We start from the raw sequence: 14,781 nt of genomic DNA on the forward strand, positions 1-14,781 counted from the left end.
ATGCCAGTAGTACTCCTTTTCTTTTTGAGAAATTCCAGTGTTTGTGAACTCTTCAGGACCAGCTTAACCTACTGCTGAAAACAGAAGATGAGACGTGAAACAAAAGGATAAAATGTGATTAGTTTGTTGTAGCATTCCCATACAGAAGTCGTGCCATACCTTATACAGCATTGATATAATATCAAGAATTCAAAGGAGACATATCAGAAAGACAGATATAAATGGGCATTCAAATGTATATATAGCAATAATATCCCAAGTACATTGGGCAAAATACACCACACATATTATTCCCAGTACAAGATGGTGAGTTTTCGTTGTGATTGAAGTGGACCATCAGAGCATCGATAGAGTGCCATCAAGGGGACCATAAGCAGAGTGATTAGGAAGACTTATTCCGCTCATTTGATTTAATTTTGTTTCCTTTCTTTGGGCCAAATGATTCATCCCTGCAGTTGCCCCTTGCCAGTATCTGTTTTATCTGTCTCTGATCTACTTTTCTTTCTCCTTTGCCACTTTCCATCCCCCCAACCCTGGGAGCACTATGTTTACTCTTCCCCTGATTACACATGGAGCCATGGTGTCCTGAGAGAGTTAAATGTGACCGTGTCCATTCAGTGCTGCTTGCTGGTGGCATAATCTTGGAACCTGAAATGAACCGAGCAAAGGGGTGCTCTCTTGCACTTTTCACACATACAGAATTTGATCCTGTCCAGAGCAGGTGTGGAGTGTTGTACATGGTAAAAAATTATGAGCAGGATGGGAAGCCTGGGGGAACCCAATCCTGAATTAATAAGAATGCTGCTACACAACCACCAAGTCACTCCTGCCTTCTGGCAGGAGGGAGGCTTGAGTGGGGAGCATGTAGTTAAGAACCTTAGTGGCCTGATGAGCTCAAGCACATTCCTCATATATCCTTGGACTTGCCAGTTCTTCAAGTCCTGGTCTCTATGTGTATTCCACTGTGGATACACCTGCACTGTCATAAACACAAGAGCAGATCCCTATCTAAGTCATAGAACCATAGAATATCAGGGTTGGAAGGGACTCCAGAAGGTCATCTAGTCCAACCCCCTGCTCGAAGCAGGACCAATTCCCAGTTAAATCATCCCAGTCAGGGCTTCGTCAAGCCTGACCTTAAAAACCTCTAAGGAAGGAGATTCTACCACCTCCCTAGGTAACGCGTTCCAGTGTTTTACCACCCTCATAGTGAAAAAGTTTTTCCTAATATCCAATCTAAACCTCCCCCACTGCAACTTGAGACCATTACTCCTCGTTCTGTCATCTGCTACCATTGAGAACAGTCTAGAGCCATCCTCTTTGGAACCCCCTTTCAGGTAGTTGAAAGCAGCTATCAAATCCCCCCTCATTCTTCTCTTCTGCAGGCTAAACAATCCCAGCTCCCTCAGCCTCTTCTCATAAGTCATGTGTTCTAGACCCCTAATCATTTTTGTTGCCCTTCGCTGGACTCTCTCCAATTTATCCACATCCTCCTTGTAGTGTGGGGCCCAAAACTGGACACAGTACTCCAGATGAGGCCTCATTAATGTTGAATAGAGGGGAACGATCACGTCCCTCGATCTGCTTGCTTTGCCCCTACTTATACATCCCAAAATGCCATTGGCCTTCTTGGCAACAAGGGCACACTGCTGACTCATATCCAGCTTCTCATCCACTGTCACCCCTAGGTCCTTTTCCGCAGAACTGCTGCCTAGCCATTCGGCCCCTAGTCTGTAGCTGTGCATTGGATTCTTCCGTCCTAAGTGCAGGACCCTGCACTTATCCTTATTGAACCTCATCAGATTTCTTTTGGCCCAATCCTCCAATTTGTGTAGGTCCTTCTGTATCCTATCCCTCCCCTCCAGCGTATCTACCACTCCTCCCAGTTTAGTATCATCCGCAAATTTGCTGAGAGTGCAATCCACACCATCCTCCAGATCATTTATGAAGATATTGAACAAAACCGGCCCCAGGACCGACCCCTGGGGCACTCCACTTGACACCGGCTGCCAACTAGACATGGAGCCATTGATCACTACCCGTTGAGCCTGACAATCTAGCCAGCATTCTATCCACCTTATAGTGCATTCATCCAGCCCATACTTCTTTAACTTGCTGGCAAGAATACTGTGGGAGACCATGTCAAAAGCTTTGCTAAAGTTAAGGAATAACACGTCCACTTCTTTCCCCTCATCCACAGAGCCAGTTATCTCGTCATAGAAGGCAATTAGATTAGTCAGGCATGACTTGCTCTTGGAGAGTCCATGCTGACTGTTCCTGATCACTTTCCTCTCCTCTAAGTGCTTCAGAATTGATTCCTTGAGAACCTGATCCATGATTTTTCCAGGGACTGAGGTGAGGCTGACTGGCCTGTAGTTCCCAGGATCCTCCTTCTTCCCTTTTTTAAAGATGGGCACTACATTAGCCTTTTTCCAGTCGTCCGGGACCTCCCCCGATCGCCATGAGTTTTCAAAGATAATTGCTAGTGGCTCTGCAGTCCCATCCGCCAACTCCTTTAGCACTCTCGGATGCAGCGCATCTGGCCCCATGGACTTGTGCTCGTCCAGCTTTTCTAAATAGCCCCAAACCACTTCTTTCTGCACAGAGGGCTGGTCACCTCCTCCCCATGCTGTGCTGCCCAGTTCAGTAGTCTGGGAGCTGACCTTGTTCGTGAAGACAGAGGCAAAAAAAGCATTGAGTACATTAGCTTTTTCCACATCCTCTGTCACTAGGTTGCCTCTCTCATTCAGGAAGGGGCCCACACTTTCCTTGACTTTCTTCTTGTTGCTAACATGCCTGAAGAAACCCTTCTTGTTACTCTTAACATCTCTTCCTAGCTGCAACTCCAAGCGTGATTTAGCCTTCCTGATTTCACTCCTTCATGCCTAAGCAATATCTTTATATTCTTCCCTGGTCATTTGTCCAGTCTTCCACTTCTTGTAAGCTTCTTTTTTGTGTTTAAGATCAGCAAGGATTTCACTGTTAAGCCAAGCTGGTTGCCTGCCATATTTACTATTCTTTCTACACATCGGAATGGTTTGTCCCTGTAACCTCAATAAGGATTCTTTAAAATACAGCCAGCTCTCCTGGACTCCTTTCCCCCTCATGTTATTCTCCTAGGGGATCCTGCCCATCAGTTCCCTGAGGGAGTCAAAGTCTGCCTTTCTGAAGTCCAGGGTCCGTATTCTGCTGCTCTCCTTTCTTCCCTGTGTCAGGATCCTGAACTCAACCATCTCATGGTCACTGCCTCCCAGGTTCCCATCCACTTTAACTTCCCCTACTAATTCTTCCCGGTCTGTGAGCAGCAGGTCAAGAAGAGCTCTGCCCCTAGTTGGTTCCTCCAGCACTTGCACCAGGAAATTGTCCCCTACGCTTTCCAAAAACTTCCTGGATTGTCTGTGCACCGATGTATTGCTCTCGCAGCAGGTATCAGGGTGATTGAAGTCTCCCATGAGAACCAGGGCCTGCAATCTAGTAACTTCCATGAGTTGCCAGAAGAAAGCCTCGTCCACCTCATCCCCCTGGTCCGGTGGTCTATAGCAGACTCCCACCACGACATCACCCTTGTTACTCACACTTCTAAACTTAATCCAGAGACACTCAGGTTTTTCTGCAGTTTCATACCGGAGCTCTGAGCAGTCATACTGATCTCTTACATACAATGCAACTCCCCCACCTTTTCTGCCCTGCCTGTCCTTCCTGAACAGTTTATATCCATCCATGACAGTACTCCAGTCATGTGAGTTATCCCACCAAGTCTCTGTTATTCCAATCACATCATTATTCCTTGACTTTGCCAGGACTTCCAGTTCTCCCTGCTTGTTTCCCAGGCTTCTTGCATTTGTGTATAGACACTTGAGATAATTCACTGATAGTCCCTCTTTCTCAGTATGAGGCAGGAGCCCTCCCCTCTCACGCTCTCCTGCTCGTGCTTCCTCCCGGTATCCCACGTCCCCATTTACCTCAGGGCTTTGGTCTCCTTTCCCTGGTGAACCTAGTTTAAATCCCTCCTCACTAGGTTAGCCAGCCTGCTTGCGATGCGAAGATGCTCTTCCCTCTCTTCGTTAGGTGGAGCCCATCTCTGCCTAGCACTCCTCCTTCTTGGAACACCATCCTATGGTCAAAGAATTCAAAGCCTTCTCTCCGACATCAATGCTCTCCTACTCCCTTGGATAGGCCACTTGAACTGTGCCTTTCCTCCCATCCTGCAGCTATCCTGGGGTTCTTTGGAAAATTTGACAAGACAGAGCACAAGCCATCATCATTGCATCCAAATGGCCCAGACAGTTCTGGTTCCTGAGTCTTTTGTGAATGTCAACCCCATTGCCCATCAACATTCAGTCCTTGACAGATCTCTTGGCTCAGGAGAACAGCAAGGTCAGTCATCCCAACCTGGATGCTCTTCATATCACTGCTGGAATGCTCGTCACATCTAGAACATTCCTGTCCTGGAACTGTGCAAGCCGTTATTGATAGCAGCAAGGACTCCACCGGATAACATTATCTTGCTGAAGGGAAGTGTAACAGCGACAGACCCCGGTCGTCAGTGTGCAAGGTCGAACCTGGGACCTCTGAAGCTTAGTGCATCAGCCTCTACTGCATGAGCAAAAAACCCACTAAGCCGTCCTTCCAAATCCTAGCTAGATGTTTGATGTCAATGAAGGATACCTTCCTCGTCGCCATTTCCTTGACTAAAAGGGTAGGTGAACTTGAGGCCCTAATGCAGGGGTGGGCAAACTTTTTGGCCCGAGGGCCACATCGGGGTTGCGCAGCTGTATGGAGGGCTGGGTAGGGAAGGCTGTGCCTCCCCACACAGCCTGGCCCCTGCCCCCTATCTGCCCCCTATCCACCCCCTCCCACTTCCCGCCCCCCTCAGAACTCCCAACCCATCCAACCCCCCTCTACTTCTTGACCCCTGAACACCCCCTCCCACCAGGACCTACCACCCCAACCGCTCCCCAGGACCCCCCCCCCGCGCTCCCTGTCCCCTGACTGCCACGACCCCATCCACACCCCCGCCCCTAACGGTCCCCTGATACCCCACCCCCTGTCCAACTCCCCCTGCTCTCCGTTCCCTGACTGCCCCCCCCCAGAACCTCCGCCCCATCGAACCACCCCCTGCTCCCTGTCCCCTGACTGCCCCTCAGGACCCCCTGCCCCTTATCCTACCCCCCGTGCTCCCCGCCCCCTTACCATGCAGGAGCCAGCCGCACTGGCGTGCTGGCGTGCTGCCTGACAGGAGCGGTGGGCCAGAAGACTGCCTGCCTGGCGGCGTGGCTGTGGGGGATGGGGGACAGCTCAGGGGCTTGGCAGGATGGTCCCGCAGGCCAGATGTGGCCCCCGGGCCATAGTTTGCCCGCCTCTGCCCTAATGGCATACCCACCATACACAATATTCCATAAAGAGAGAGTCTCTCTACAACTGCACCTGAAATTCACTTGCCTGCGTTCTTCCCAAAGCTCCTTGCTTCCAGCGAGGAGTGGAGGCTCATGCCCACGACATGTGATGAGCAGTGTGCCCGCAACGTGTGATAAGCATTGATATTTTACCTGAAGAGAACAAAACAGATCAGAAAGTAATGTAGATTGTTTGTTGCCGTAGCTGAATGAGCCTGAGGGCAAGCTTTTTCCTCCCAGAAACTCTCCAAGTGGATCTCTGGCTATATCCTACTTCATTTCACATCTGCTCTCCCACACAGGCTACAGGATCACTCTACAAGGAGCCTCAGTAACCTCACTGCACAAAGTATCCCTGCTTCTTATTTGCAAGGGAGCAGTGTGGAGCTCCATCCACGCATCCAGAAGACTTTACACCTTGGTCCAAGCCTCCTCCGCTGACATATCTTTTGGGATACAAGTTCTACAAGCAGCCATACTACCTACATCTTCACGCCCTCCTCTTGTCACAGTGCCCTTGTAACTCACCCATAGAGGAATACATATAGGGACGAGCACTCAAAGAAGAAAGGGAAGTTACTTACCTTATTGTACCTTGAGTTCTTCCAGATGTGTGGTTCCTATCAGAATTCAGCTATGCTTTCCCCTCTGCTTCGATCATGTCTGGATTAACAGTAAAGAAGGAAGGGGAGAGGCGGTCGGTCCACACCACCCCTTATAGAATCATAGAAGATTAGGGTTGGAAGAGACCTCAGGAGGTCATTTAGTCCAACCCCCTGTTCAAAGCATATACCGTCAGAGCTGAGCATGAGAAGAGCAGGGTGCAGACACAGATGGACAGACGCCAATTGCAAGAATTCTCCAGTCTCAGGCTCTTGGAGCCCATGCATACCTGCAGTGGAATACAGATGGGGACTGCATGTCTCAAAGAAATCCAGTTACAGTAAGGGAAGTAACTTCCCTTTTTCTGCCTGTGCTCCAGCCCTTTTATACCCTGCATTCTGGTTGGTTGGGGAGCAGGCACACAGGGGCTACCCTACTCAGTCCAGGGGACTATGCCTCATACTCAGCTTTTCCAGTGTCCACATGTAACCCTCACTTGTATTAGGCCTGGCAACAACAGTCTTGTGCATATCTCATATTGTGCCAGAACTTGCAGGATCAAGACCATAGTCTCTCGAGTATGTATATGTCTGTCTGGGAATAGTCTGTGATGTACTGTGCAGCGTTAGCACGCAGTGACACATGCCACCTAGGAGAGTGAACAAAAGCTTTGATAACAGAGCTGGCAGCACTAACAATTTTTCACACACAAAAACTTACATTAAAAATAGAAACCTGCTGAGGATAAGCCTCTGCTGTGGTGAAATTCAAAGCAAATCATTTCACGTGGCTCCTTGATGTAGAAATCACTTCTGTCATTCTCTGCTGTGTTTTTAAAAAAGACACTGCTGTTAGAATCCGTTTCAGTGTGCAATTACCATTGACAGAGCAAGTCACTGCAGGTATTTATCAGCAAGTCCAAAGCCACTGCTTTTAGGTAGGAGAAGTATTGCAGAGGTAACATGCTGCTCATGAATCCTGTCCTTTATTCTGAAATAGGTGGTGCATGCCTTATTCATAACAACAGCCCAAACCATACATACAGATATATTATACATACACATGCATTCTACCAGCCGCAGCTGGGAAACAACTGGAACTACCTGCTGCCTGGGGCTGCATGGGTTGAGAATTGCACCTTATCTTTTGGTACATGGACCCAGCCACATTAGAGGTGCCTGGATATGCCATGAATACCTACCATTAACATAGAGAGCTTTGTGTTCGAAGCTCTTTCCAAACCTTTTCGGACTATTCTTCAGTCACCTCTGTGCAGTAGGCAAGTGTGAGCGCTATTAGCTTTGTTTCACAGATGAGAAAACTGAGGCTGACAGGCCCATGTATGGAGACAGTATCAGAGCCCAGAGTAAAGGTTCAGAGCTCCTGATTTCCAGTCCAGTGCATAAGACTGCCTTCTCTCCCAAGGAAGGCCAGGAGCTGAGTTCTCTGGGTGGGCTCAAACCGCCATCCTTTTGGCTGAGGTAAATGTATGGGACATTGCCCAGCAGATAAGTCAGGTTAGCCACTAGATGCACTTGGTGTATTAAACTAACAGTAGTAATGAGGTTTGCTGTAGTGCTTGAGTTGCAGCTGCATCCCACAGAACTCGAGCAGTACATCACAGTGTCTGTTTCCTTTTCATCCAGTTTCTTTCCTCTTTAAGGGCACTTCTGGAGGCTAATCCTAGGTCATGATCACCCGTTGCAGTTGTGGTCAGTGTATTTCAGAAAACCGCTGCTACTGTAAACATGGTGTTTGCGAGATTATCTTCTGTAAAGGGGCACCACTGACTGCAAATCTAGTCAATTTCACACGCACACAAAAAAAAAAACTCCTAAAGAGGCTTCAGGTGCTACAACCACTTCAAACTCCCCCTGCCATTTCCATGGTTTTCCAGTCCCGTTCCCATCTGGCACACGGTTTTCTGTCCGTCACTGCTGTGTGAAAGACTCGCACAAACAGGGAAGTTACTGATTAAGTAAGCTACACACGTGCACATGGACAGCGGTGAAACTGACTATACGCAAAATGCTGCCAAATAAACAAAATACATAAACTGAATAAACAGAAATAAATATATTTTCTCTGGAATCCTTTTCAGTTCTACTCATCTTAAGCGTTACTTGTAACAATAGTAGGTACAAAAGTTTCAGATGGCAGACTGATATTTAAGTTGATGTTGTACTTTTACATTTATTGCATTTTGGGGAGAGGTACAATAGAATTATGTATAAGTTTAATGCTCTGGCCTTTGACTCATGAAGAAAAGGGTTCAAGTCCTGCCTTTTAAGGAAAACCATTGAAAATGTGTTTTGTTGTTCATCCTATTCTGCTAATGCATTGGTGCTGGACCTAGGGGTGCTGCCGCACTCCCTGGCTTGAAGTGGTTTCCATCAGGCTTTGCACTTTGGTTCAATGGCTCTCAACCCCCCACCATAAAAATTGTTCCTGCACCCCTCTGCTAATGGTCAAGTGTCCATATTTTAAAACCATCCTACCATCTGGCAAATAATCATCAGTCTCTGTATTACCTGTCAGAATTAAGATTCATTGGCAGGGCTGCGTATGAGAAGCTTGCTGAACACCTGGCCCTGGTTTACAAATCCTTCACTTCCGTGCTATGCTTAAAACAAAACAGTTTCCCTTTTAGAAAGTACTGTCTCTAAGGATTATCGTTCTTTGGATTTAGACATGCTGATAAGCCCTAGCATTGTGGAAACGTTGATCTTCTAGTCTAGATTACTCAGTTGCATTTAGATCATTCTAAGCACTGGTATATTAGTTTTTTCATTTGATAAGGTACTAATGGGATAGTGGCATGCTCTGTCCTTAAAAACCCTATTAAAGCTACAAGTCACATCGTGTTAGCTTTGTGGGGTGGGGAGGGTTGTTGTTTTTTAAATGTACCGCTACATTGGTTCCAGAAAAGAAATTGGTTAAAAAAGTCCCTGAGGCTTCCAAGGTCTCAGAAAAGCAAAATAATGCAATACACATGCCTTTGTTCCTTATCTGTAGTGTCAAGGGGAAGTTACAGACAATTCTCTCTCTTCTCACACGTTTTTCACTGTGGAGTACAACAAAGAAGGCAGTTCTAACAGTGCTTATTTATGTTTCTGATATATGTGGACCATGTAGAAGATTGCCGAGCTGGCACTCAAAAAGACCGGGAGGTCACTGTATCTGGGCTGCTTATACATTAATCCGGACACTGCTTTTTGTAACTCTGCTTCTCAAAGTGTTCCTTCACGTGAATCTCTTTGTTGTTTTGTTTTTTTCCTTTTCAAAGTACAGTATATTTAAATGTAAAATGAGAAAGGAGTGTTGCTGTCAGGAGAAGCACTTCTAACTAAAACAAGAGATTTTTTTACCAGGAGATACTGTTTCCAGGCCACACAAGTCCAAGTACGGAACATTCTTTGGGGCCTGATCCTTCTCTGCTTTACATCTTGTGCTGCCACTTTCACCAGTGCAAAGTGGATGTACAATTCTAAATTAATTTCTGATCTGGTTATGTTTTATACCTGCTTTTCACTGGTGTTAAATGACTATAGAGGGCCCAAAGCAGAAGAGAATCAGGTCCTTAATCTTTAAAGGACACCTAAGATCACTAGAACTGAAAGAAGTTAATGAAATACATTTTCCTCTCTTTTTTTCCAGTTTACTTTATGCATTTGCCAGCACTCAATATATACAGTCCAATTTCACTTTCCTGTCAGTTAATTAGCTTCTCCCTTGCTGAAACCATCTTTGTAAATATCAACAGGAAAGTTTAGAAACCCTTGTAATATTGTTTTACATCAGAGAGGAATTACAACAGTGTTAGGGAGATATAACAGAATGAAGCATCTGGCTGATTATATAAAAATTTCTTTCTGAAACTGACAGGTTTCAGAGTAGCAGCCGTCTTAGTCTGTATTCGCAAAAAGAACAGGAGTACTTGTGGCACCTTAGAGACTAACCAATTTATTTGAGCATAAGCTTTCGTGAGCTACAGTTCACTTCATCGGATGCATAAAAGTGGAAAATGCAGTGAGGATATTTTTATACACTCAGACCATGAACAAATGGGTGTTTATTACTTCAAAAGGTTTTCTCTTCCCCCACCCCACTCTCCTGCTGGCAATAGCTTATCTAAAGTGATCACTCTCCTTACAATGTGTATGATAATCAAGGTGGGCCATTTCCAGCATAAATCCAGGGTTTAACAAAAACGTCTGAGGAACAGGGAGGGGGGTAGGAAAAAAGAAGGGGAAATAGGTTACCTTGCATAATGACTTAGCCACTCCCAGTCTCTATTCAAGCCTAAGTTAATTGTATCCAATTTGCAAATGAATTCCAATTCAGCAGTCTCTCGCTGGAGTCTGGTTTTGAAGTTTTTCTGTTGTAATATCGCAACTTTCATGTCTGTAATTGTGTGACCAGAGATATTGAAGTGTTCTCCGACTGGTTTATGAATGTTATAATTCTTGACATCTGATTTGTGTCCATTTATTCTTTTACGTAGAGACTGTCCAGTTTGACCAATGTACATGGCAGAGGGGCATCGCTGGCACATGATGGCATATATCACATTGGTAGATGTGCAGGTGAACGAGCCTTTGATAGTGTGGCTGATGTGATTAGGTCCTATGATGGTGTCCCCTGAATAGATATGTGGACACAGTTGGCAACGGGCTTTGTTGCAAGGATAGGTTCCTGGGTTAGTGGTTCTGTTGTGTGATATGTAGTTGCTGGTGAGTATTTGCTTCAGGTTGGGGGGCTGTCTGTAGGCAAGGACTGGCCTGTCTTCCAAGACTTGTGAGAGTGATGGGTCATCCTTCAGGATAGGTTGTAGATCCTTGATAATGCTTTGGAGAGGTTTTAGTTGGGGGCTGAAGGTGATGGCTAGTGGCGTTCTGTTATTTTCTTTGTTAGGACTGTCCTGTACTAGGTGACTTCTGGGAACTCTTCTGGCTCTGTCAGTCTGTTTCTTCACTTCAGCAGGTGGGTATTGTAGTTGTAAGAATGCTTGATAGAGATCTTGTAGGTGTTTGTCTCTGTCTGAGGGGTTGGAGCAAATACGGTTGTATCGTAGAGCTTGGCTGTAGACAATGGACCGTGTGGTGTGGTCTGGGTGAAAGCTGGAGGCATGTAGGTAGGAATAGCAGTCAGTAGGTTTCCAGTATAGGGTGGTGTTTATGTGACCATCGCTTATTAGCACCGTAGTGTCCAGGAAGTGGATCTCTTGTGTGGACTGGTCCAGGCTGAGGTTGATGGTGGGATGGAAATTGTTGAAATCATGGTGGAATTCCTCAAGGGCTTCTTTCCCACCTTGATTATCATACACATTGTAAGGAGAGTGATCACTTTAGATAAGCTATTACCAGCAGGAGAGTGGGGTGGGGGAAGAGAAAACCTTTTGAAGGGATAAATGCCCATTTTTTCATGGTCTGTGTGTATAAAAATATCCTCACTGCATTTTCCACTTTTACGCATCCGATGAAGTGAGCTGTAGCTCACGAAAACTTATGCTCAGATAAATTGGTTAGTCTCTAAGGTGCCACAAGTACTCCTTTTCTTTTTTCTGAAACTGGATTTTATTAAAATGTTTCACTTTCAAAAAGTTAAGCTGATGGTGTTCCCTCAAAGCACAGGTTTTCTCTGTAAAGTGATTTTAAAATGGCAACACTGGGTTCTATGATTGCTGTATCGCACTGATTACAGTTCATACCTGTTTACATTACAAGTAAAACTACGTATTTCCTAATTTCCAGTACTGGTAATTCCCCCAGAATCTGTAAATCAAGCATAGTTCTTAAGTCATACACACTCAGCAGTAATAAAAGTCCTGTGATTAGTTTATGTCATGGTATTCAAATCAGAATTAGTCCAGTTCATTCTCCCAAGCTGGGTTGGCTCTGCAAGGCTAACAGGAGTAAAAAAGTACTGTTGTAAAATATTACTTTGTCCATAAAGCCAGCAAATATGACTCAGAACACACACACACACACAGCAGATCTGAAGAATAAGGGCTTGTCTACACTTGAAAGTTATTTTAGGTAGGGTATGAATAGCAGTTCTGGTTGATTTCTCAATGTAGACAAGCCCTGAGAAGGTACCATTTATACGTAGTCACTTTTCTAACCATCCCCACAATTTAAAATGAGTTGACAGAGACCCAAAAAGAAAGAGAGAACACCAGATGCTGTGTGTACAGAGGAAACTTGAAATGAGATCCACGCTTCTCTTCTTTAACAAAAACATTTTTCTAGTCTCAACTTCATGACCCAACACTACTTATGTCAAGGAATTAGAGTAAGAAAACATAAAGCAATTGGGTCTAAAATAGTGAGGTACCATTAAGAAGTATGCAGAGATACATCCTCATTAGAGGGACTCAACCAAATGTCCAGGCTCTATTTCAGCAGTTGTTTGGTCATAGTTTACAACCAATTAAAAGCAAGTTCTTCAGCTTGCACCCTACAGGCATGTGGATCTGAGAAGTCATTCTCTGGGGAAGTAGTTTGAGTGAGACTGATAGCCTAGGTCTTCCTTGTAAGGCAGCACGTAAGATCGGTGATGCTGAATGACACCGACCCCCAAGGAAGACCCCTGGGATTTAAAAATGAAATGCGATTCTTCAAATACTAACTTTTTAAAATTCTTGTTCCTAGGAGTGGCCACACACTGCTTGCCTTCTGGTTTTCTCGTCAGGAGGGGAAGCTAAACCGACAACAGACTATTGAGCTGGGACATCACATTCTCAAAGCACACATTTTTAAGGTAACAAGAATTCAAGGCAAGGTTCACACCATCCTCTTCCCTGGTGCACAGAGTCTGTCTATTAGAGAGACATGGTGGGTAAGGTGGTATCTTTTATTGGCCCAACTTCTGTTGGTGAGAGAGTCAAACTTTCCTGGGACCAACGTGGCTACAGCCCCGCTGCAGTACCCACTATATAAGGTCTGTTCTTGTTGCAGTATGGCCTTAAGAAGTGTTATTGCTTCAGGCTTCCAAAACACATGAAGGAAGTTTAGCTTTTGAGAACTGGTGAGGACATGAGGAATTCTAAAGGCCAGAAATTTGGGGAGATCTGATTTGATTCTAAGGGGGAGGGGGGGATTAAAATCTGACAACATGTCTTGTTTCGTTAAATTACTGCACACTGCTTAAAATGCTCCTTGCCAAGTACTTCTGCACCCGACTTATGAATAAATGGCATTACAAATTTGACTGGCCTTAAAATGTTGCCAGAGACAAAGGTTGGAATTCTGGTCACTGTATGCAATGCCGTCCTTGTTACCCAGGTTTTCATTTCATACCCCCACAGCTCTTCTGAAACTTTCTTAATGTTAAAAGTGACAGAACCATTAGTGGATAGGGCACTAGACAGGGTGTCAAGAGACCTGGATTTTATTTTATTCCTGCCTCTGCCACTACCCTTGGTCAAATTTCTTCTTCTGTCTGACTCAGTCTCCTTGTGTGTAATATAAGGATGAGTTCCCTCCTTTGTAAAATGCTTTGTTCTTAATCTGTACATCTCAATGTATAAGAGTCAAGTATAGTTTGTTTATGATCTACCAGTGAGGGCAAAGCTGAGACACTGCATGTTCCTGCAGAGCTGAGCTTATTAAAAATAATGTCTGGTTACTGCTCCTTAATGGTCCATTTATACCCTCCACACAAAGAGTGGCCCAGGGGTCACTAGTTAAGATTCAAGTTTGACCCACAACTTGCGTCGGATCTTCAGGCCCAAAGAACGTTCACCAATCAGCATATGAATTGATTAGCCCACTGTAACTACTACAGAGGGAATAAATCATTTCTTAAAATTAATGGAAGCTGTGGGTACGCAGCACTTCTGAAAATCAGGGCACTTATTCAGGTGCTTAAACTTAGGCACCCACTTTGCCAATATTTTTTAGAGCAACAGGCCTTATGAACATCCTGCTAGATCTCTTTATTTCATTGCGCCCGCTATTATTAATAATCATGTGTAATGGCAGGTCTGTAGCATTTTGGGAGATTATAGGTAAGTTTGAGGTAAAGTGAGGAATCCCAATCAGCGTATAATTTTCAGATTTTAACATACATAAGTAGCTTCAGATTTAGCCCTGACATTAATGGGGTCAGTTCCTATTAACATCAGTGCCAAAGCTGAATTTGGATCCTAGTCTTTATCATTTTACACTTTATAATGGAGAAAATGGCAGTATTTCAAAATCTAAATAAACCTTACGTTTCATTAAGTGAATGAGTTGGCAATAGATTCCAACTTTAATTGAAAAATATTTACCATCCTGGAAAGTGAACATACGGAAGACGTCCATATAGCTTTCTGTTTCTAATTACTTGGCAAAATCCTTTTAGTGAGAATAATTTGCCTTGGTGACAGATAAGTGTAACATCAGGTTGTACAGAAGTCCTACAGAGTTTTGAAAGGGGTTTGGGTTAGATGGTTTACATGAGAAAAGCACTGTAAAGATTAGGCCTTTGGTGTTTCTTAAACAGATTTATTTTTATTCCTTTATTTATAGTAGTTGTTTGTTTAAGAGGATCTGCTTGTATTTTGTACCAAACTGAACCATAGCAGCCCTGTTTCTTGAAAGAGACACTTTCAAACTGGAACATTTCAAGGAGAAATATAAGTATCTTGTGTCTGTATTCCCATTCCTATTATTGCAGATACTTTTTGTTTATGAGGAAGGGATTTCTCCTTCACAGCATCTCACTCTGCCTGGTCGTCTAGTAAAATTATTATCTTGTAGCTATGACATGAGCCTTCTGCCAAGTGAGATGCATG

The 14,781-nt window shown here is 44.7% G+C and overlaps 1 protein-coding gene across 18 annotated transcripts in view; it reads left to right on the forward strand.

Annotated features, from left to right (window-relative positions):
• Window positions 1-14,781, forward strand: part of TANC2 (tetratricopeptide repeat, ankyrin repeat and coiled-coil containing 2) — a 693,994-nt gene that overhangs the window by 631,024 nt on the left and 48,189 nt on the right. For all 18 annotated transcript variants that reach the window (XM_073325985.1, XM_073325979.1, XM_073325984.1 and 15 more), the window contains one exon: window positions 12,653-12,761. In XM_073325985.1, the coding sequence (XP_073182086.1) occupies window positions 12,653-12,761 (109 nt within the window). The remainder of the gene's footprint in view (window positions 1-12,652; window positions 12,762-14,781) is intronic.

Source organism: Lepidochelys kempii, chromosome 27 (assembly GCF_965140265.1).
Source record: "Lepidochelys kempii isolate rLepKem1 chromosome 27, rLepKem1.hap2, whole genome shotgun sequence".
In the NCBI taxonomy this organism is placed as follows: domain Eukaryota; kingdom Metazoa; phylum Chordata; order Testudines; family Cheloniidae; genus Lepidochelys; species Lepidochelys kempii.